At 50.3% G+C, this 22790-nt stretch overlaps 2 protein-coding genes across 10 annotated transcripts in view; one reads left to right on the top strand and one right to left on the bottom strand.

Annotated features, from left to right (window-relative positions):
* The first annotated feature begins 94 nt into the window (after positions 1-94).
* HK3 (hexokinase 3) lies at positions 95-21529 on the top strand. Of its 7 annotated transcripts, none has more exons than XM_036995178.2 (19): positions 95-5781; positions 8851-8972; positions 12786-12948; positions 13155-13309; positions 13395-13514; positions 13594-13689; positions 14561-14660; positions 14741-14924; positions 15390-15545; positions 15690-15923; positions 16269-16564; positions 16678-16817; positions 16898-17017; positions 18946-19041; positions 19215-19314; positions 20318-20501; positions 20601-20756; positions 20884-21117; positions 21271-21529. In XM_036995178.2, the coding sequence occupies exons 2-19, from the start codon at positions 8877-8879 to the stop codon at positions 21428-21430; spliced, it is 2790 nt and encodes a 929-aa protein (XP_036851073.2). In that variant the 5' UTR covers positions 95-5781; positions 8851-8876; the 3' UTR covers positions 21431-21529. The 7 variants fall into 7 exon arrangements, with proteins under 7 accessions (XP_036851073.2, XP_017524043.3, XP_036851072.2 ...); XM_017668554.3 differs by having other exon boundaries at positions 21204-21529; XM_036995177.2 differs by having other exon boundaries at positions 19215-19383.
* UNC5A (unc-5 netrin receptor A) overlaps positions 21500-22790 on the bottom strand; it is a 59250-nt gene continuing 57959 nt past the window's right edge. For all 3 annotated transcript variants that reach the window (XM_017668557.3, XM_017668558.3, XM_017668559.3), the window contains one exon: positions 21500-22660. In XM_017668557.3, coding sequence (XP_017524046.3) covers positions 22495-22660 — 166 coding nt within the window. In that variant the 3' untranslated portion in view covers positions 21500-22494. The remainder of the gene's footprint in view (positions 22661-22790) is intronic.

The following is a 22790-nucleotide window of genomic DNA, read 5'->3' as shown; positions in this document are numbered from 1 at the left end:
TAGGGATTGAGGTGGGGATATTTTAACTGTGGAGCTAGTCCTCAGACTCATAAAGTACATGTTTTCTGGATCAATTCCATCACTAGTCTTTGACATACTGCTTATATTCACTGAATGTAAGTGCACAATTCCAAGCACTGTGTGGTTACTCCCTTGACCTTTTCTGACATTATTCGGGATGGTGCCAGGGCATTGAATCCTACTTTTCATCTTCTTATTCTGTTATCCCTACCATTCAGTGAGCTGCTGCTTCATCTTGCTTCTTCCCCCAATTAAGAATTCTCAGCCAGAGCATAGGATCTTTGAGTGATATGTCTTGCCATTCTTCCAAAGAATTTGTAAGTGAACACTTTATTATTCCTGTGCAATTATTTTTTCTTCCTAGATTAACCAGTGGAGATGCCAGGCATTTTCATATGTTAAAACCAGGATTGGTTCTCTTGCTGTCAAAGGTTACAGCAGAAGAAGGAAAAAGCTTCTATTTCAGTACATTAGTGGAAGAGTACACATTCTCAGCCACATTCTCTTGCTGAGGAGTTTCTAGTGCAGGACAGAGACGAAATCTGTTTTCAGTGCATAGGTAGACTCCAAAGATGAAAGAATGTCTAATGGCAGAAGCAACTACCTCAAGGAGGTGACCAAACAAGGATATTAAGAAAGCTAGCTTTGAGCCAAGCTGATTTGAGGATGTGATGAAAGATTGTGGGATGGGAGAGATGGCTGCTGTCCAGGAAAGGATCCTGGGACAGGGTAAACCTAATTGTCAAGTCCAAAGTAATCTTTTCCTTTGTGGGGAAAAAAAAAAAAAGATGTGTGTTAGACTGGGGAATTAAGAGATAGGATGGAATGCTTTGCACAGGCCTTTAAGACACTGTTCTCTGCTTAATGTGCTTTTGCACACAAGCTCTTTGAGTTAGAAGGAGGCAGAATGGCAGGCTCATTTTCTGCTCCTTCTGTGTCTTGGTGTTGGATGGCACTGACACTGACCAGCGTCACATAAATAATAGCTGTTATTTTTCAAGCAGCTACTATGGTTCAGGCAATGTACGTCCATTCATTTAATCCTCACAGCTACCCCGTGAGGTATATATTATACTCCCCAGTTTTCATATGAGCAAACAAAGGCTGAGAAACAAATAAAGCCACTTTTTGTCCATGGCAGTGAAACAACAGTGCCCCTCGTCTGCAGTCCTAAAGGAAATGCTGTATTTTGACTCTAGTATTGATAGTTTTCCTGTTTTCCTTCTAATGAAAAGTAATTTGTCAGTTATGTCCCATCAGCTTAACTCTTACTAGTCTTCTCTCTTGTTAAATGGCAATTTATTGCAGATAGAGCTCTATAAACAGGGAATAGTATGTTTCTTTCTCTGCCTGAAGATAAGAAAAGGGAAAGGGTTTATTCTGGAAAGTGAATTACTTAGCTTAAAATTGAGCAGTTTCCCTAGAACATGGGTCAGTGGCAAATATTTGGAGGAGGATGTGGATCAGCAGGGCCAGGACCAATAGCTTATATGTTAGCTGATGGGGAGTCAGGGGAAACAGCCATCTCCCCAGTGCCCTCTAGCCTGCCCCCTCCCCCTCTTTGGTAAATGCTGCTCATTTGTCTTACTCTCCCTGTTGCCAGTGGTCCTGTGGGAGGGGGGATTAGTGAGATGGTGAGGAGGCAAAGTCAGTGGGAAGAGTGTCAGCCTGAGTCTGAACCTCTGCTTCTGACACAAGTTAACCTCTGAGACCTAATGTCCTTCTCCATAAAACAGGAAGAATCATACTTAGAGGGTTCTGAGGAGTTAGACAATGTATATAAAGGCACAGTGTTGCATGAGAAGATGATGAGTAAGTGGCAGCAAGTGTTACTAATCTGATGCTAGTTTCATATGTCATTAAGTAGTGTTACAGTGAGAGGTGGAAAAGCCAGAGAGAGGTGGGTAGAGATGCACAAGGAGACAGTTTTTATGGGAGTTGAGCCTTCAACTATCTTAGCTCCATCAGCCACCGCAAGCTTCCATAGCAAGGTTGGGTCCTGGACATAGAGAACTTGCCTAGGGCCATTTGTTTTTGTTTGTTTGTTTGTTTGTTTACTCTTTGGAAAGATAGGAAGCAGTAGTTCTGGTGTTGCGAACTCATGGAGAGCTGGGAAGCTCCATGAAGTTCACAATTATTGCCATAAATTGGGAAATAGAAGAGGACTAATCTGTGTTAGGCATTATGGCTGTGTTATTTCATTTCATCCTTCACAACATTCTGTTGGCAGAGGCTGTACCTATTTGCCCTGGGCATTCACCATTCTATTACATACTCTCAAGTCCTATTGCAAGAACCTGCAGCTCTCTTCCTTAGCACTTGTCTAGGCTTGTATGTTGTGTAGACTTGGGAGTGCCACAGAGGTAGGACCTGTGAGACAGCCCTCAACCAGTGAAAGATGGAAGTTGGGGGATATATATACCAGTTTCTTCACCTTTCACATAGGTGTATTTTACTTGTCTCACAGAGTTCCCCTGTGGGATTGAGCCTCCTTTGCTTCCAGGAGCAACTTAATTATGTACACTCTGTTGGCTTCCTTCCCTTCCTACTTCACCTCCAACTTCCCTGTCAGTGCTTCCTGGATCAGGGCTGGTAGTAGGGTGAGGTACATGACCCTTACTCTCAGGGTCATGTAAGGGCAGGGTTGACACTTGTCCGAACCTAAGAAGACCTCTTTTTATTTTGTAGCTAGGCACCTCACATGCATCACTCTAATCCTAGCCCTGGCCTGTGTTGCTTCCTAATTAGACTATTTGCACTCAGGTTGCTTCTGGGGGAACTCACCTAAGGGACATCCTATGGGGAAATTAATCTCTCTGTTTTAAACATGGAAAACAAGCTCAGAGAAGTGAAGAAATTTGCCTAAGATCATAGAACTGGTAAATGGGGTGGAATTCAAACACAGGTCTGACACCAGAGCTGATGCATTCTGTACTGTACTACACTACCTCCTACGTCCCACTTGAGTCACAAAGCTCAATGGAAATTTTAAGTTTGGATGGGCTCATTCTTACCTGTGAGGCAGAGCAGCTTTGGCTCTTAAGTTGATTTAGCAGATGGCAACTGGAGAGAGGGGAAGGAAGATAGGTAGTAGGTGGATGATACTACTAGTGGGAAGATGGAAGAATGTATAAACCCAGAGTGGAAAGGCTGCCAAAGCCATATGCACCAGGAAAGCAGGAAGAGGATATTTATTTCCTCTCAGTTTCAAAAGCCCTGGACTATTGAGGTTGTGGGAGGGTTATTCAATTTAACAAAAATTAATGATACCTATTCCAGGTCAGGTCTAGAACTGGGTCCTGGGGCTCCAAAGATGAATAAGAAACATTCTCTGGGAGCCATAGTACAGTGAGGGGTGGGAAGGAATTAGACCTAAACAGATGATTGTAATAGACTGTTGTTAATGCAATGATAAAAGGGAATCCTAGACATTATGGGATTAATAGGCCACACTCATTTGGGGTCAGGGCCAGGAAAAGCTTGTCAAGGAAGGCTCCCCGGCATCTGAAATTAGGTGAAAAGGCTAGACAGCAAATAGTCATTCCAGACAGATGAGCATGAATAAGACCTAACAGTAAGAAGCAGCTTGATGAGTATAGGAGAGCTGCAAGGCACATCCTGACTAAAAGGTGTGGAGGGAATGGTGGAGAATTTAGTGAGGGCCTGTGTGCCTGGCGTCGGGGCAGCATCAACTGTAAGAAGCAAGTCTATGAGCAGCTCAGATCAGGGAGGGCCTGGCTCCCAGCCCAGACCACCTTACCCCCAGCTGACCACTGCTCCTTATTCCTTAGTTTCCTCTGGACAGCTGGGGGAACTCACTAAGGGGCTGTGAGGGAGCCTTGTCAGGACTTGTCCTTCCCCTTGTTGATCAGTGGCCTTCTGGTATCTGAAGAGAATTGCTGGCCATTGCTATGCCTCTCCCACACCCAGGTTGTCACAGCTGCTCACAGATGTCAAGTCCAGGCTACCTCCACCCTCACTAGGCCCTGACACAGACCTTCCCTGATAATGTATAGGGTGCTAAAACCACTGCTTCTGGGGAAATTGACACAGGACTTACAGAAATGCAGTTGAAGATCCCTGGCATTGCCCATCAGGCACATATCCTCAGCTTGCTCAGCTAATTATAGACTGGCTGTCAGCGTGAGTCAACTGGGCCTTTCACGTTCAGTTCCATATTCTCCCAACTAAACAAACCTGAGAGAGAACTGGGCCCCAGGCTAGGCAGGATGTTATGTTGTGGATGACAGTCACTCTGTCCTCTCCATCCCCATCCCCAGTTTCCCTGGCTTTCAGAGCCTGTATGTCTGATTGATACCCATGAACTGTGTAGCAGGGCTGACATGTGGCATGTTTCCAGGCCGAGTCATGGCAAAACTGATAGAAGAGCCACTGTCCCTGGTCTCTATCCTGGTGTCGTGTAGAGGTCATTTACTATCTGTGGATAATGGTAGGGTCACTGCTGATGTGATAGCCCGAAGTTTTAAACTATCTGCTCACTAATTTCCCTGCAGTAAAAGTTGGTACACTTTGTCTAGTCTCCCACCATGATGAGTATTCTAGTCTTTGGGCTGCTATAACAGTATAATACAGACTGAGTGGCTTATAAACAACATACATTTATTTCTCACAGTTCTGGAGGCTGGAAGTCTGAGATCAGGATGCCAGCACGCATTGGTGAGGGCCCTCTTCCAGATTGCTGACTGCCAACTTCACATGGCAGAAGGGGCAAAGGAGCTCTCTTGGAGCCTCTGTTATGAGGGCATTAATTACATTCATTAGGGCTCTAGCCTTAATGACCTAATCACTTCCCAAAAGCCTCACCTCTTAATACCATCACCATGGGCATTAGGTTTTCATTGTAAGAATTTACAGGGACACGAATATTCAGGACCATGGCAATGGACACAGTGAAACTTCAAGATTCTATGCATTCAAGACTAGTTCAGGGGTAAATGAGCTTGGTGGCCAACAGCTCCACTGCAGTCTAGGACTCCTTTTCTCTTCCCAGTAAAGAAGACCCACAGTGTGAACCTACTGTTCCCCGCTGGCCTACAGACTAAGGCCAGATTCTACAGTCTAGCTGCTACCTCTTTCTACCATATATTCTTCCCTACATGTATCCTCTTCATACCCTTGGAGCTGCACCCCATTCTGTGAAAGTGGCTTGTGCTCTATGATTTCATACATGTTCTCTTTATCAAGAACCACTTCTGGCAACATACTGCTGTTCTTCCTTCAAGGTTCAGCCTCAGCTTGCCCTGCCCACTCTAGGGCTGAGTTAGTCTCTTCCTCTTGTGTTCCTGTATTGCCTCCCACTCAGAACTTCCACATTTTGGAACATTGTCCATTGTACTGCATATTTCTTAGTTTAGGCTCCTCCAGCTCCTTTCTAAAGGTGAGCTACCACCTCAAAACTCAGACTCTGGAGTGTTTGTAAAATAGATGGAACTCCCAGCATTGCAAAGGGGACGTCCCAGGGTCCTTAACCTAGTTCAGGGCTCCAACTTCCTGTGGTCTTGCTTAAGTTTGCATGATGGCTCTGCCTACTCTGGACTCTTCTTAGGGCAGACTCAGAAGGAAGTGCACCTTCCTGAATTAGCTGGTGTCTAGTAAGTGGTGGCTGAGGAAGAGGGTGGGACATAATAACTCAGGTCACCTGTGAGTTTCACTTTTGGGTGCAAACCAGGTCAGTGTGATGCCTCACACAGAGAGAAGAGCTCAGGCCTGAGAAGATTGAACAACTGCTGCTGCTTCCCGGTAAGAGCCTCCTGTGTCTAATTCCTGCCTGCTTCAGCCCCAGCCCCTTGTCCTCATCTGTCCTGTTTGGCCCACACTGGAAGAGTGAAAGCTGGAAAAACGAAGCCAGCTGCTCCTTGATGGTGGCCCCCACCCTCTGCAGGGGTCCTTGTGATATCTTTCAGAAGGAAGGCTCACTCCATGCAGCTGACTGAGCTGAGCTAAGCCCAGAGGTTTACAGTTATTCAAATGTATGCAGACCCTGGGCTGGGTTCTTGGGATCTAGTGGTGGTGGTAGGGGGAAGATATGTCCCTCCCCACAGGGAGTCGGCTAGAAGAGGCAGACATGAACACATTTATCAGGAATGTGAATACTGTGCTTTCTTGGGGGAAACTTCAGTCGGGCATATAGAAGTGTTAAATGTCAAATGGAAGAGGGAATGAATGAGCTGGCTGGGCCTCAAAAGGAGAGTGAAAGCTCACTCCATGTATAGCCCTGGCCTTTCCAAAGACTGTAAATCAGTTACCCCATTTTATCCTTGAAGCAGACCTGTGACTTCCGTGGAGTGATCTAACATTCCCATTTGACAGATTTAGAAACTGAGTGTAGGTATATATGACTTCAAAAAGATTTGTTAGAAACCGGTTTCTTGGTTCTCTGAATAAGAACACCCCCCTACCCCTGCCCCCATCCCCAGTTTTTCCAAGCTGTACTAGTACCTCCCTATGCCAAATGCTGTGCTGGACAGGAGATGCAGAGATGACTCAGGGCAATTCCAAGCTTGAGGAACACCATGAATAAAAGCTGGACAGCAAGAGACAGGAGAAGGCTTATAGTCAACGTGGCCAGAGTATAAAAGGGGGTAGCAAGAGAGGAAGCTTGGGTTGAGGACAGTGTGAAGGGGTTGCAATACTGTGATAAAGGGTTTTGGAAATTTTTTTCTGCAGTGGGAGCAATCACAATGTTATGAAAGTTTACTTCCTTTCCTAGGGGAGATAGAGCTGGGGAATGACCTGATAAAATCTATTTTTGTACAGTCACTCCAGTGATGTATTGGGAGTTGGTGAGGCAGGGAGGTGAGCATCTGGAGATGAGCAGAAGTATCAGGAGGCTGTTGGAATAATCAAATGGGAGGAGAGTCTAGGGCCATGAGAACCAGGAGAAGGGGACACAGAAGAGCTCTTTCTCTTCTCAGCTCTTTGAGCCTGAAACATGCTTGTATAGAGGAGGTGAGGGTCAGGGATTGCTGCAGGCAATTCAGAGAGCTGCGTGAGTGAGCAGCGTTGACACCTCCAGCCAAGGTGGAGGGCAGGAGAAGAGTTTCATGGGAAAAAGTAAAGGAGGAAATAAATGTGGCTGACCATTGAGTATGAGGAGGCCCTCCAGCATCTGGAGAGTGATGTCTAACTGACTGTAGGAATTTGGGATTTGGCTCAAGACAGGTAGATTTGGGAGCCCTCACATAGCAGTTTAGTCAAACTTGGCAGTGAGTGAGATAAAGAGGGAGCGTAGAGAAGAGGGTTATGTTCAGAAACCTGGGAGCCCCATTGTTTAAGGGGAGAGGAGAGGAGTTCTGAAGACTATGAGAGACTCAGGAAGGAGGCCCAGGAGAAACTGGCTGTTGAGTCCAAGGACAAAAGAATTTTGCAAGAGAATGTTTATGGCTTTTCATCCCTGAAAGGGCAGGAAGGGTGAGGACTGAGGAAAAGGCTGGGTGGGATTGGGCAGTCAGGAGACCATAGGTAACCACAGGAAGGGCTAATTCATGGGTGTGATGGGAGTGGAAGGTGAAGAGGGGTTGTAGGGGTAGGAAGGTATCATTCCCCAAATTCTGATGTTACAGGAAGAGAGATGGAGTGATTGAATGGACAGATGCCTTCTGTTCATCTTGAGCCCTCCAATGCATTTCCCTTTTCCTCCACCCCTGAAGGGTGCCTGAATCGCTGAAGTCTCCCTTGGGAACTGCCTGGAACAGCAATACCTCCTCTAGCTTGAATGGGCAAAATACCTGACATTTCTACAGTCCTCTACAGTATGCAGAGAAAAGAACCATTAACACTTTAATCCACACCAGAACTGAATTTTTGTCCTGTTATAGAAGAGGAAATTGAGGCTTATAGAGTTTATATTCAGATTCAACTAAGTAAATCTGAAGGCATACTCTGAGCAAGGTTCTTTTGCTCTCGTAGTCTCATTTGCCCCACACAGCCCTTTGATATATGTTGGTCCGCATTTGGCAGATGAAGAAAATTAGGCCCCAAGACTTTAGAGACCCAGTATTGCTTCTTTGTGGAGAGCTGCATCTAACTCTGAGCACAGGGCTCTCTGTACTGCATCATTTCACCTTGCAAAACCCACCCATGAGCCAATGCTCATGTTGCACACTAAATTTCCTGAAGTATTTTTTCACATGTTATTCCACTTAATTCTCACGACAACCTTGTAAAGGTAGGTATTATTTCCCCTTGCAGGTGAAGAAACTGAATTCAAAGAAGTCATAAATGATTTGCCCAAAGTTGTGCGCCTTTCTGAAAAATCTCTTTCTGAAGTACAGATCCACCCTCTCCATGTCTCCCTTTAGGAAGAAATTCACACACTTAGTTTGGGATTAAGGCCATACATAGTCCAACCTGTCTGCTTCTCCAGCAGGTTTTTGGCCCCTTTTTACCTCATACCTTTGTTCCAGACCTCTAGAATGTCGCTGAACTCCCAAGCACAGTAGTATGTCTATCTCTTGCTGTCTGTGTTAACTATACTGTGATAATTGGTAAGGCTGTGAGGTTCCTGAGAGTGAAGCCTAGGTCTGCTTCGTCTGTACCCCAGCATCCAGCACAGGCATCAGTAAATGTGAATGGATGACATAGTGAATGCATTGCACCAAGATTAGAAATTAGCCTTCTCAACCTTTCTTGTTGTACTTGCTTCTGGAAAATGAGGGCTTTCTGGCTGATTACTACAGTATCTTTGGTGATCAGAGGTTCTGACTCTCCTGGTACTCTCCAGAAGGGAGAAAGGTAAGGGTCTGGGTCACAGCCTCTGAGGGACTGTAGAGTATGTGGTTTACCCAGGCTGTCCCTTTCCTCCCATAGGTGGCCACGCCCCATTGTGGAACCACATGGACTCCATTGGGCCTGTAGGGTTGCAGCAAGGGGAAGGAACCCCTGGCTGTCCCCAGGACAGTTTGCTGTACCCCTCAGACAGCTCTGAGCTGGTAAGTTCAGCACTGTTTTCTGTCTCATGCCTACTCAAGGCTGTCAAGAACAGAATCAGGTGAAGATGTTGTGGGTTGGTGGGCTCACACCCATGCAGCCTTTTCCAGTTTACCAAACATTTCATATTTAATCTGGTAACTATCTCCTTCAAGGCTTCACATGACTGCAAGGTGGGGATTATCTCCACAGTTTGCAGCTGAGAAAGAGAGGGTTTAGAGAGATGACTTGAGTTTAAGGCATGACAGGAGCTTGAGCTGAGGTGTTTCAACTCCAAACATTGCTTTTGCTGCCTTGCCACACAGGCACCGCCCCTGCAAGGCAAATGGATTGATGCAGTTTAGAAACGACCATCTTGGGGTTTTCTGATAGAGAACTGGGTTCTTCAGACCGTTCCTTTCCCTGTTATTCTGGTCGCTCCTGCACATCTCCCTCCCTTAACACGGCCACCGTGGTCAGTCACACAGAGATGATTTCAGTGCTGAACTCAACTTGGAGGCTATTTTGCAGCATAGTCCATATGCCTCAGGTTATCTGAGTGACTTTCTCTCTCTGTCACCTTAACCAAGATTTACAAGCCCTTGCATACCACACCCTCGAGCAGGAAACACTTGTGTAAGTCATTTCATATTTCTTAGTCTCTGTTTCTTCATCAGGAATAGAGGAAAATATAGTCTAATCCTCCTACCCACTTGAAGGATTAAGTGAGCTAATGGAGATAACGGACCTGCACCGATGGGGCACCCCTGAAAGTGTCCTCAGTTTGTTTCCTGCAGTTTGTTTAGTTTTCCAGCCCATCCTGACATCTGTTGGATATTACCCCTCACTGCAGCTCATGCACCCACTTCACCCTTGTCCAACATCTGCCCAGACACTGCTATAAACATTTCCTCTGTGTGAACATAGCTGGGTCACAGAAGTGAACAATGACTGGACCGTGGTGCCTGACCTGCTAGGTCCCACATCTGCCCTGCTGGCTCCATGGCACACATCTGTAACTTAAAGACAGTTCCCTTTGGCTTTGGGGGACTTCACAGGAATGCCAAGTTTCCTGTGGCCTTGGGTCTCCCTCAGTAACACAGGGCTCACTCTTGGCTCCCCTTAACACAGTGATCTAAGGAGGTTAGTTAACCACATGTGGTCAGAGCCCTGTCCTGTCACAGACTCCCTTCCAGACTCCTTCCCCAGGTCCTTTTAGTCACCGGAGGGGGTATGGAATCAGCTCTGCAGGCAGGTTGTACTTTATGCTCTGAGGAAGGGAACCAACATTTCACTGAGTATGTCTTATGGGCCAGCCACTGTTCCACCCCTTTGTGTCTACTGTCTTCTTAGTGCTAGCAGCATTTCTGAGAAGTGGGTGGTCTTTCTGTTCCTGCTTGACAGAGGAGAAAATTGCTCCCCTGTGAGCAGGTGAGATGATGGGGCTCTCAGGGTCTGTAGAGTGTGTGGTTTAGCCCATGCAAATTGGTCAGAGAAGCCAGCATTGAAGCCATTTGGATTCACCTCTCTAATGCTTTGTTCCTTGCTCTCCTGGCTGAGGTCTCTTCCTAGTCTTCTTGGGAGAGGTTGTGGGGAGACTCCAGTAGCTTTTCCTGGCTGCTGCATGCCCACCACAATTGGCCAGAGAAGTCCTCTATTTCTTGAGGCTTCTGCCTTCTCCTATTTACTCTTTACACTTCTCACTGCACCTGGGAGGAAAAGGAAGCAAAACATCAGTTTGCTCAGGCCATTGACTTTCCCTTAACTCTGCTATTGTCAAAAAGCAATAATAAAACACCCTCACATCTGAACAGCAGTTTAAACTTTCACATATATTACCACCTTTCATTCTTATGCCATCACAACCACTCAATCAAAAAAATCCTTCCAGAGTGCCTGTCTTGAGCCGGCCACTTTGCGTGGCCCTGAGATAGAGCCATGAACAAGACATGGCCCTTGACATTGGCGGCTTCTTTTGGTTTTGCGCAACAGGTGACTGTTACTTCAGAAAGAGGTTTAACTTGCTTAGAGCCACACAGCCAGGAAGTGGTAGGGTGGGGACTCAGACGCAAGCTTTCTCATCCCAGGTCCTATGGGTTTTATTGCTACAACCTTCACCAGCTTTGGTTTTTTTTTTAAGGTGAAATTACTAGTTTTCATAAAGCTTCACATTTATGTAGAAACATTTTATGCAGTTAGATCTTATTTCAAATCAATCCACCCTTCCTCTTAATAGCTGCTTGGGTTAGGCAGATGATTGTCCCTCTCTGGGCTTCAGTTTCCTCATTTGTAGCATAGGAATAATTCCTAGCATGTATAGCTGTTAGAAGCATTTGCTATAATGTAAACATGGAACTGAGCATCTGGCACTCCCGTTAGGATCACTTACCTCCTGAGGGATCTGTTTCCAATTCTCTTCCTAAAGCAGGGATGGGACTGACTGACCCCCATCTCCCTCAGTGGGCAGCCTCTTCCCTGGCTCTCCTTGCCTCCTTATCCAGGAGTTACATTACAGGAGTATCCATGAGTTACTCAGTGGTTACTTTACAGATACGGTTCTACTGTAGGGCAGCAGGGCTTGAATTCTTGCCTAGTGTGGGGACAGGCAGTGGTGAGCATTGGGATGGGCAGGTCCCAGGAGAATGAACTGTGGACTGGGACTGTCCAATAAACAGGGAAGCTGCTGGGACCACTTAAGAATGGCCCAGAGGCTATCAGGGGAGGTTTCCACACAGAGGTGAGGTACTGGGGCTCTTCTTAAGCTCCCTGCAATGGATTTGTGGTAGCAAGGAACCTGGTGTGTCCCATCTTCTGCTTTCCCTGCCTGCCCACTCCCAACCCTCCTTTCATCCTGATCTACCTCTGGCCCAGTCTTCCCTCACATCCATCCCCTCACTCTGAAGAAAATCCCTTTATGCTCTTTCCCCAGATTATCAAAGGGCTTGTTACCTTTACTTAGGTCACCTCCTCAGGGACACCTTCCCTGACCATATCTAAAAATACCTTTTCTTCTCCAGGTCATTCTTGGACTACAATCCCTACCTTTTTTTTTTTTTAACAGCTGTCATTAGTACTAGAACCACATTATATGTTTATTTGCTTATTTTCTTCCCCCTACACTGGAATCCCACAAGAGCAGGACTTGTCTGGTTCTGCAGTATGAAGTGCTTAGAATAGTGCTGGCATGTAGTAGGGTCTCAATCAATGTCTGTGGGAAGGATGGCCGACTAATGTAATGACTGTCCTCCAGAGTAGCCTCCAAAGTCTCCTGGGCTGAGCTCTTGCTCAGATTCCAGAGTCAAGTGGCTAGAACCTGAATTTGAAGTTTGTTCACATTTTTTTCACTCATTTGCTCATTCAAGGACAACTCACTGAGCAGCTTGCTTCTGGGTACTGGGGAGCCAGAGTGAATTAGTCATGGTGTGACAGGAGAGAGGCCTTGCCAAACACTGAATTCAAAGAAGTAGAGGGGAGGGGGTATGGGTGGTGAGAAGGAGCCATGAAGAATGGAGCAGGAAGAGGAAGTGGGTGGGTCTTTCCTCCAGAAAGGAGCCTTCTGAGGATGCAGGAGCTGGGTGCAGGCTGTGGGTGGCAAGAGAGCTAGGGTGCATGAAGAGGAGAGGAGTGGGTCTGGGCAGCTGCTGGGGAGGGCAGCAAGGCTCAGAGAGGGCACAGGCAAGGCTCTGGCCATCCCCTGAGGAAGCTGAGGGAGGGGGCTATGCTGAACTGGTGAGGGAGGTGCCATCTGGGGAGGGCTGGCCTCTGTCCTGACAGGAGTAGGGAACTTGGCTAGGCCAATTGGACTCCCATGCAGCTGTTGGCCTGTTTCTCCCCAGGTGCAGGATTGCCTGCAGCAGTTCAAGGTGACGGAGCCACAGCTGCAGCAAATTCAAACCAGCCTCCTGGGCTCCATGGAGCAGGCACTTGGGGGACAGACCAGCCCTGCTCCTGCTGTCCGAATGTTGCCCACATACGTGGGGTCCATCCCACATGGCACTGGTGGGTGGCATAGACTAAGGTTGCCAGGCCTGGGAAGAGGGTTCTGATCTCGGGGAGGGGTGAGTTCCTTATCCCTATCCCTGTCTCTAAGGTTCCCAACTCTTAAGTTCCCTTGATGGGACTTTGCAGGCCTTGGGAATGTTTCTGGGAGGCAGAGGGTTTGGTCTTGCCAGCTGCATGGTTTTCTGTGATCTGTTTGCTCCCAGAGGAAGGAGACTTTGTGGTACTGGAGCTGGGGGCCACAGGGGCCTCACTGCGTGTTCTGTGGGTGACCCTGACTGGCACTGAGGGGCACAGCATGCAGCCCCAGAGCCAGGAGTTTGTGATCCCCCAAGAGGTGATGCTGGGTCCTGGTCAGCAGGTGAGCACTCATTGCCCAGTCTCTGGGGCCTGGCTGGGCAGCTGGGGTCCAGTTGGCAGAGCTGAGACCCCCACCTATCCCACAGCTCTTTGACTTTGCCGCCTGCTGCCTTTCTAAGTTCCTGGATACACTCCCTGTGGGCAATCAGGGTCTACAGCTTGGGTTCAGCTTCTCCTTCCCTTGTCACCAGACTGGCCTGGACAGGGTAAGGCAGAGAGGGCATGGGGACAGTGGGTTACAACCCTGTGAAGGCTATTGGAATAACCTGGCTTTTCTGCCCCCAGAGCACCCTCATTTCCTGGACCAAAGGTTTTAGGTGCAGTGGTGTAGAAGGCCAGGATGTAGTCCAGTTGCTGCGAGATGCCATCCAGAGGCAGGGGGTGAGTGGAGGCAAGGATGGAGAGGGCTGCCCATGTGGCTTGGTACACAGAGGCTGTGCTTGTGCTTCTGGGAAGGCCTGCTTTCCTTCTCTGGTTATTTCCTTTACCTAGTTCAACCCTGGGTTAATTCTGCTACCATTCCCATTTTATAGGTTAGGAGACTGAGGCTAAGAAAGGTCAAATAAAGTTTCAGGACCATGAAGGGAAACAGAGATGAAAAGACTTGACTGTCCTCAAGGACCTCACAATTCCAACAAAATATTATCCCTGTTGAGTAGGTGGTTGTGATGACTGGGGGCACTGGGAAGGGTGCACCCTGCTTAGGCAGGGACTTGAAGCAGAGTTTGCCAGGTGCATAAGCTAGGGTTGGGGAGGAAGGTCTGGATGCCTAAGAAAGGTGGATCTGGATCCATCTGGACTAACCACCTCGGTGCTATGAGAATGGCTGTAAATCAGGGATGGGAAGAGCAGGCTTGGGTAGCTAGGTCTGGATGAGAGTTAGCAAGAAGGTGCTTACAGTGCAGTTGTCAAGGTGCCCAGCTTGCTCGCCCTGGTCCTGGTCCTGTGGGGAACACTGGTGTTCTGGAGGTATTGGCTGAGTTTGGGAGCCTCTGAGACTCCCAAGGCCTGAGCTGGATGGAGGCAGAGGAGCCAAACGGGGTGTAGATGGAAGGACTAGCTAATAAAAGTTGGGGTGGGGGTGGGTGGGGGTTAGAGTATATATGACACAAATGTGTGGGGCATATGGACATATGTGTTCTGTGGACTCTGGGTATCTCCATAAAGCCAGGGGTCCATCCCTGCCCATCCCCCAGGTTCCCTACTTTGCCCACTCAGGTTGGCCTTGACCTCTGCCCTCTCCATTGTCCAGGCCTACAACATCGATGTGGTTGCTGTGGTGAATGACACAGTAGGCACCATGATGGGCTGCGAGCCAGGGCTTGGGCCATGTGAGGTTGGGCTTGTTGTAGGTGAGTCATGGGCCATTTTTTATGGTGGGCAGGGAACATGGTTGCCTACTGACAGGCCCTGATGGGGTCATCCCTGCCAGACACTGGTACCAATGCGTGTTACATGGAGGAGGCCCGGCACGTGGCAGTGCTGGACGAGGACCGAGGCCGAGTCTGCGTCAGCATTGAGTGGGGTTCCTTCGGTGGTGATGAGGCCTTGGGGCCAGTGCTGACTACCTTCGACCGCACGCTGGACCTCGAGTCTCTGAATCCTGGTGCCCAGAGGTGGCTTGACCTTCTGCTCTAGGCCCTGTCACTATTTTGCTCTCCTACCTCTCTGCTGACCTATACTCTGGCCTTTAGGGTATCCAGACTGCATCAGGGGTTCCTGGCCAGGCTCCAAGAAGGAAAGGCTTAAGATTCTAGAACCTAGAGTTTTCAACCTTGGCCCAAACTTATTCTTGACTCTGGTGAGCCCTGATAGGGGTTGGGACTGGGGGTAGCTGAGCAAAGTGTACCCTGCCCTCTTTTAAGTCCTATCACACTCCAGGAACCCCTCTAAACCTAACCTAAGCCAGAGGGAGCATCAGCGTTTGGGTAAACATCCACCTGTCTCCCAAGAGGCCATTTGCTTCTGAAACCTACAATCTGGGCAAAGAAAATGACCTCTCTTTGGGGGTTCTTGGAGGTGGGGCCAGGTGGGTTCAAGGCTTAGGAAAGGCTCTGTCCAAATACCCTTCCCACCTGCAGGTTTGAGAAGATGATTGGAGGCCTATACTTGGGTGAGCTGGTGCGGCTGGTGCTGGCTTACCTCACCCAGCATGGGGTCCTCTTTGGTGGCTGCACCTCTCCTGCCCTGCTGAGCCAAGGCAGCATCCCCCTGAAGCATGTGGCTGAGATGGAGGAGTGAGTGGGGGAAGCAAGTGGGCCTAGACAACCAGTTTCTTAGCTTGGGAGAGGGGAAGATGCTCTGTCCCCGAGGTAGCCATGGGGTGCAGAGATCTTTTGGGCTACTTGAACTCAAAGCAATGCCCCGTGCCCTCTCTCCAGCCCCTCAGATGGGGCCACCCGCGTGCACACTATCCTGCAGGACTTGGGCCTGAGTGTGGGGGCCTTGGATGTGAAGATTGTGCAACATGTGTGCATGGCCGTGTGCACAAGGGCTGCCCGGCTCTGTGCCGCCGCCCTGGCTGCTGTCCTCTTCCGCCTCCAGCACAGTAGGGAGCAGCAGATGCTTCAGATTGCTGTGGCCACTGGAGGCCAAGTGTTTGAGCAACACCCCAGGTATTGGGAATACACACACATGATCCTGTGTGAGTAGGTAGCAGGAACATGTATGCATTTGAGATACACACCCACTCTGGTACCATGGGTTCAAAGAAATGGGTACGAATGGTACCTAAGTGAAGCCAGATGGGGATGAGGATGCCTGGAAAAGGTCAGAGGAGATTAAAGGTGCTTCTCTTTGGGTATGAAAGGGAGGGGGCAGGCGGGGAGCACACATATAGTTGGTCCTCAGAAGGGTTTAGAATTGAAGTGATTTGAAGTGATGGGGCCCATGGCTTCAGCACGCTCTGGGGGTCATGGCCAACTGCCAAGCCAGGGTATGCCTGGTATGTGTCTGTGTAGGTTCCTCAGTGTCCTGCAGGAGACAGTGATGCTCCTGGTCCCTGAATGTGATGTCTCCTTCATTCCCTCTGTGGATGGGGGCGGCCGGGGCGTGGCAATGGTGACTGCTGTGGCTGCCCGCCTGGCTGCCCACCGGCGCCTGCTGGAGGAGACCCTGGCAGACTTCCGGTTGAACCGGGAACAGCTGGCAGTGATACAGGCTCAGATGCGGAAGGCCATGGACAAGGGGCTCCGTGGGGAGGCCTCCTCCCTGCGCATGCTGCCTACTTATGTCCGGGCCACGCCTAATGGCAGCGGTAAGGACCTGGACTGAGTGTGGGCCTGGGATACAGACTCCTGGCGGGGTCACAGTATGTAGTGTGGTAGAACCACCAGCTCTGTCGTGGCACTGAGGGTCTTTGTCCCACAGAGCGTGGGGACTTCCTGGCCCTGGACCTTGGGGGCACCAACTTCCGGGTCCTTCTGGTGCGTGTTGCTACTGGAGTTGTGCGGATCACCAGCCAGGTCTACTCTATCCCGGAATACGTGGCCCAGGGCTCTGGACAGCAGGTACTCATAGACTGGGCCTGATGTTAGAGGAGGGGAAGGGCCAGCGATGGCTCACCCCTCTGACTTGCCCTACCCCTCAGCTCTTTGACCACATCGTGGACTGCATTGTGGACTTCCAGCAGAAGCAGGGCCTGAGTGGGCAGAGCCTTCCCCTGGGTTTCACCTTCTCCTTCCCATGCAGGCAGCTCGGCCTGGACCAGGTGAGGGAGGGAGGGCCAGGAAAAGTCATCCCAAGGGTTTTCCACCCTCATACCCTTCATGGGGTAGGCAGGAGGCAGGGGAGAGGGCTTCAAGTGTCCTGGGCTAGGGGGTGGTGATAGCCCAAAGCACTGCTGGGCTGGGCCTGCATCCAGCCTCAGTTTCCCTGGATATCACCTCTGTGAACACATGGAGGGGTTTTGTGAAGAGGCCTGGAATCCAGGGCCATGAAGAAACCTGAGGTGGAAAGGAATAAAGATACCTCTGGGGCTGCAATGAGTAGGAGAGTAGAGCCAGTATTAGGTCTGGGCACTTGGGAGCAATCAGGCCTAGATCAGGTCTGATGGGGGACACATCGCTGTCTCCCCCGTAGCCCTGGTATATTTCAGGGAGCAGCGTTTGTTCCTGTCTCTTGAAGGGGCTTGTGGTGGCACAGTTTCTCTGTCCTTTCTCCCTTTTCTGGCCTTGCTTGTGTCCCTTTTATGCCTGGCTTGGTGTTGGGTGCCTTCCTGGGGTGGCAGAGCATGCTGATGCCTTTTGATTATTCCTTGTAAGGTGCAAGAAGCAGGTAGGACTCCATATGCAAAAACATGGTCTTGTTAATTTTCTAGAACTGATCTTACTTCCTGTGTTGAGCACACATTCATTTGAGAGGTGAAAACAATGTTAAAATTTGGGGACCACCTGCCCCAGGTAGGGGCCTCTCTTGGTTGCACAGTGTTGTTTGCTGTACAGAATGGCCAGGCACACAAGGAAGTCCAGAGATACCCAGGCCCCAGCTTTCCGGACTCTGCCACTTCTTCTCACCTTCCCTTCTGTGGTGAAGGAGGGCAAAGGCCACCTTTGCTCTCAGATCATGCAAATCCCTTCTATGCCCTCCCCTCTCTAACAGAGGTGTGGCCCAGGTGGAGGGCATGGGATACCTTTCTCAGTAAACAATCCAAAACCTGACTGTGACTTTCTCAGAGCAGTGGTCTTCCCCTTATCTAGGAGCAGGGAAACTTTGCTACTACTCGTGACCCAGTCTCCCCCAAACTGGCCCTCCCTCTCATTTACCATCACTCTCTCTGGTTTCTGTTTTTGAGAAAATGAGCATGGACACTCTAGCTGTGGCTATGTGGAAAAGGGACAAAAGGAAATATTGGGGGAAATGTCAGTTAGTATCCCTAAAATTTCCTGCCCCAAAGATTTCCAGGCCTGCTCTCCATGCTCCTACTTTGGGCAGAGTTGTCATTTTCCCCTAATAGCAGTGGAATTATTCCCCCATCCCCTCCCCTCAGAGAAAGCACACAAAGAAAAGAACAGTCCTAAATGTAGTCAATCCCCTATCACTAAGTTCACAATTTAAGGCCAATATTCTCACAGTAAAGGCTTGTCTGTCTTGTCCCCTCCCATCCTGACCATGTGTCTGGGTTCTGGTTTTTCCATTTGTCCTTCACTCTGGGGCACACAGGTGAATCTCCTATTGATGTGGTTCTATCCCTAATTCCTAGATTTCCTTCCTCTCAAGTGACTCCTCCTAGTCAAAAAGAATCTGTTATTATTTGGACCTCTGAGCCTTTTCCATTCTGCCCTTTCTCACACACAATGCTCATTTTAACAGCTGTGTTCATTCCTAACCCAAATATGAAGAGCGATTCCTTCTGGGCAGACATCTTAAAATGGCCAGACTCTCAGACCATCCTAGTATTCTGGCACTAATAATAGAATATGTAGGTTGGATGGTTATTAATAGGTTTCTTCACACCAGAAGCCTCCTAGGGAGTTGGAAGGGGTAGAGGGCAAGTCCCTCAAGCATATGGTGGAGTGGGCATAGAATCCTGCTTGGGGAGTGGGAAAATTATATGCTTCTGATGGGATGCAGGCTTTGGGAGAGGCCAAATGGTACTCCAGGGGGCCCCCATCTTCCTGCCTATCTTGCCCTACCCAGGGTATCCTCCTGAACTGGACAAAGGGTTTCAGTGCATCAGACTGCGAGGGCCAAGATGTCGTGTGTCTGCTGCGGGAAGCCATCAGGCGCAGACAAGTAAGTAGTCTGCCCCAGGAGTGCTTTGGGGCTGTGGCAGGCCTTGAAGGGAGCAAGGGTCTGCTGCTTCCTGACACGGAGTTGGGTGCTCTGCAGTGGAGACCTCTGGGTCCAGTACTGGCTACTGTGACAACCATGTTGCCCAGCAACTAGCAGTGTCCTTTTGTGTACAGGCAGTGGAGCTGAATGTGGTTGCCATTGTCAATGACACAGTGGGGACCATGATGTCCTGTGGCTATGAGGACCCCCACTGCGAAGTCGGCCTCATTGTTGGTGAGGAGGGCCCTGCTCTTTTTACCTCCATGCCTGATGTTAATTCACTGTCTCCTGTTGATTCCTCAGGTCGGACATTCCACTGGAACTGGGGATGTGGCTTAATTCCCTCCTGACCCAAAAGGGCCTGGAACACTCTACTGGGCTGGCAGTCTGGAGCTTGGGTGTCTAGCCCAGCTCAGTTACTGATTCATAGTCATTTAAGCACTCTGAACTTAGTATGTGCTTATGTTGAATGAATCTGAGCTTTGGAGTCATACAGACTTGGGCAGAAATACTAGCTCTGCCACTTCCACCTGTGTGACCTTGGGCAAATCACCAGAGCCTCAGTTTCTTCATCTCTAAGATGGAGATAATAACAATGCCTGTCTTAATGGTTGTGAGGATGAAAAGAGAGAGCAAGGCATGGCGCAGTGCCTGGCTCACCCTAGTATGCATTTGGGTCTCGGAATTGGGTGGGGACCAGGGCAGGGAACAGAGAATGAGCTGTGAGGGTCCTTGAGGTAGTCCAAGATTCTAAGTTTTTATTAAACACCTATCCTGTGGCCAGCTGGGGGCTGGATGAAGGGAAAGGAAGACACATAAGGAAGGGGGAAACACCTGATTTCTCAGAACTGACCATTTATCAGAAGTTGAGCCCAGAACAGCATGTCACAGTCAGAGAAAGCTGAATCTGAGCTTGGGCCTCTCACCTTCAGATGGTGAGGGGTAGTCACATATCTCCCATGGGAGTGACATGACTGACAGGCATTTTAGGAGTGCTCTGAGTCAGCATAGGAGTACTGACAGTGTTGCTGATGGGGGAAAGTGGAGGCTTGGAGGGTTTGGTGCTAGCAGGGTCTGCAGAAGTAATGTCAGGAAGGTAGACAGACCAGGACCTGGGACAGGTTGTGAGGGTGGGGAGATGGAAAGGTAGGAAATGAGCTGTCTCAGTGGGGGCAGGGCTCAGAGGGGTCTTATCTATATCGGTAAATGGGTCCCACCCCATCTGGCCTCTCTGCAGGGACTGGCACCAATGCCTGTTACATGGAAGAGCTCCGGAATGTGGTGGGTGTGGCTGGGGACTCAGGCCACATGTGCATCAACATGGAGTGGGGTGCCTTTGGGGATGATGGCTCTCTGGGTGTGCTCAGCACCTGCTTCGATGCAAGTGTGGACCAGGCATCCATCAACCCCAGCAAGCAGAGGTGTGGGCTGGGTAGGGCAGGGGTGGCTGCTAGTGGCTGGCATTGGTGATGGTAGCTGGTGGTGTCTCCTGCCCTGGGCACACACACACTTGCATGCAGGTTTGAGAAGATGATCAGTGGCATGTACCTGGGGGAGATTGTCCGCCACATCCTCTTGCATTTGACCAGCCTTGGAGTTCTCTTCCGGGGCCAGCAGACCCAGCGCCTTCAGACCAGGGACATCTTTAAAACCAAGTTTCTCTCTGAGATTGAAAGGTGCCTGAGGCCTGTATTATCTCCCTTCATATCCCAAAGGAGTCCACCCCAGAGAACAGAAAAGTCATGAGGTGGGGAGCTAATGCAGGACCTTGCCTCTCTGTGCTCTATTCCTTCCTGTCCCCAGTGACAGCCTGGCCCTGAGGCAGGTCCGAGCCATCTTGGAGGATCTGGGGCTCCCCCTGACCTCAGATGATGCCCTGATGGTCCTGGAGGTGTGCCAGGCTGTGTCCCAGCGGGCCGCCAAGCTCTGTGGGGCAGGTGTGGCTGCTGTGGTAGAGAAGATCCGTGAGAACCGAGGCCTGGAAGAGCTGACTGTGTCTGTGGGGGTTGATGGGACCCTCTATAAACTACACCCCCAGTGAGTCTGGGTGCTGGAAGAGGAAGGGAAGCATGGCTGGGTGGGGCCTGGCTTGTCTGGGCTCACTTCAACTCCTCCCCTCACAGCTTCTCTAGCTGGGTGGCAGCCACAGTAAGGGAGCTGGCCCCTCGCTGTGTGGTTTCCTTCCTGCAGTCGGAGGACGGATCTGGCAAAGGTGCAGCTCTGGTCACTGCTGTTGCCTGCCGTCTTGCCCAGATGGCCCACGTCTGAAGAATCTTCAGGAATTTGCTGGACCAGGGCCTGGAACCCACTTGTCTCCAGCCAGCCTAGCCATCCACGACTTCCAGGATAGCCCATATGTGACCCCTCTGTGGCTACTGGCCTCAACCGCTTGTTTTCCCCAAGAGAAATAGCACGTGGGTTAGCAATATATATATATAATTTATTTACATTCACGTCTGCTAAAATCCCTACGCGCCCCGGCGGCCGGGCAAGGCTGTGTACATAAGGCCAAATATAAGTGCGCAAATGCACTTAAGACAGAGTCAGGGCACAAGCTTCACACGACAGGCCCCACATGGGAACCAGCCAGCCCCAGGAACGGACACGCCACGGCACGCACACTTGCCATTGTCCAGCCTGGGACTCCCATTGCATATTCACACACCCCATTGGGCAGGGTTCCTCGAGGCTGGGGGCAGGGGGAAATCAGGCAGGAGCCATTGGGTGTCCCTGGGTGGGTGGGAGAAGGGCAGCATGTGAGAGGCAGATGTGGACTGACACTGGCTATGAGAGATGTGAGTGGCCTCCAGGTGTATGGCATGAGATGTGTGTGGAGTATTGAATGTGAGATGAGCACACGAGACATGTATGGGTACGTGCCATGTGGTGGTCGTGTGCCTGAATCCAGGGCTGTCCCCTATCCGCTGTGGCCGTCAGTCCTACAGGCTTGGAGCCAGGCCCCTCAGATGTGCCCCTACCCAGCAGGCACAGAAATGTTTGCATAAGGTCCAGCTCAGGTAGGAGCTCTGGGGCCACGTCCCAAGCCCAGTATGTGCATGCCTGCCCATGTGTATGCGGCCCCCTGACCAGGGGCGGAGGAGAGGTAGCATCACACGCACATACACACACACAGATGGGCTGGACCTGGTTTGGGCTCCAGGCACTGTCTACCTTGGGCCCGGGGGACTGAGCAGGGCCAGAGTAGGTGGCAGTGCCAGCCTGGCCAGGCAGGCCATGGAGGAGTGGAAGTGTGGGCAGGATCTGAAGGGCCAGTGTTAAGGGACAGTGTCTGCCGGAGGGGGCCTGTCCACACAGCTTCCCTGGGTGTGGGGGGAAGGGCCCTGTCCGGCTTCTGCCTGTCCCTGGCGGGTGCCAAAGCTGGTGAGAGTGTAGGCGTTGTGGGCCTGGTTGGCCTCAGCATTCAGCCTCTGACACGGTGAAGAGGCCAGAGTCTGGCTGGCCCAGTCCAGCCACTGCTGCAGCCAGCTGGCTGAGGTTGCCATTGGGGAAGTGCCGTGCCTCCCACAGGTTGAGGATCATGGCTGTGGGGCTGGGCTTGGAGGCAAAAAAGCTGAGATGGCTGTGGAGGAGAGGGGACCCTATTAGTAGCCTGGCCTCACCCCACCTGCCTCCCAGCCTACCGAAAGGCACCCACTACTGGATGCTCTGGCTGCTGGTGGGGCACAAGATCCCAGAGCATCCTGTCCACC

The sequence above is a fragment of the Manis javanica genome, chromosome 1 (assembly GCF_040802235.1).
Source record: "Manis javanica isolate MJ-LG chromosome 1, MJ_LKY, whole genome shotgun sequence".
Classification (NCBI taxonomy): Eukaryota; Metazoa; Chordata; class Mammalia; order Pholidota; family Manidae; genus Manis; species Manis javanica.
This window is presented reverse-complemented; position numbering and strand designations above follow the sequence as displayed.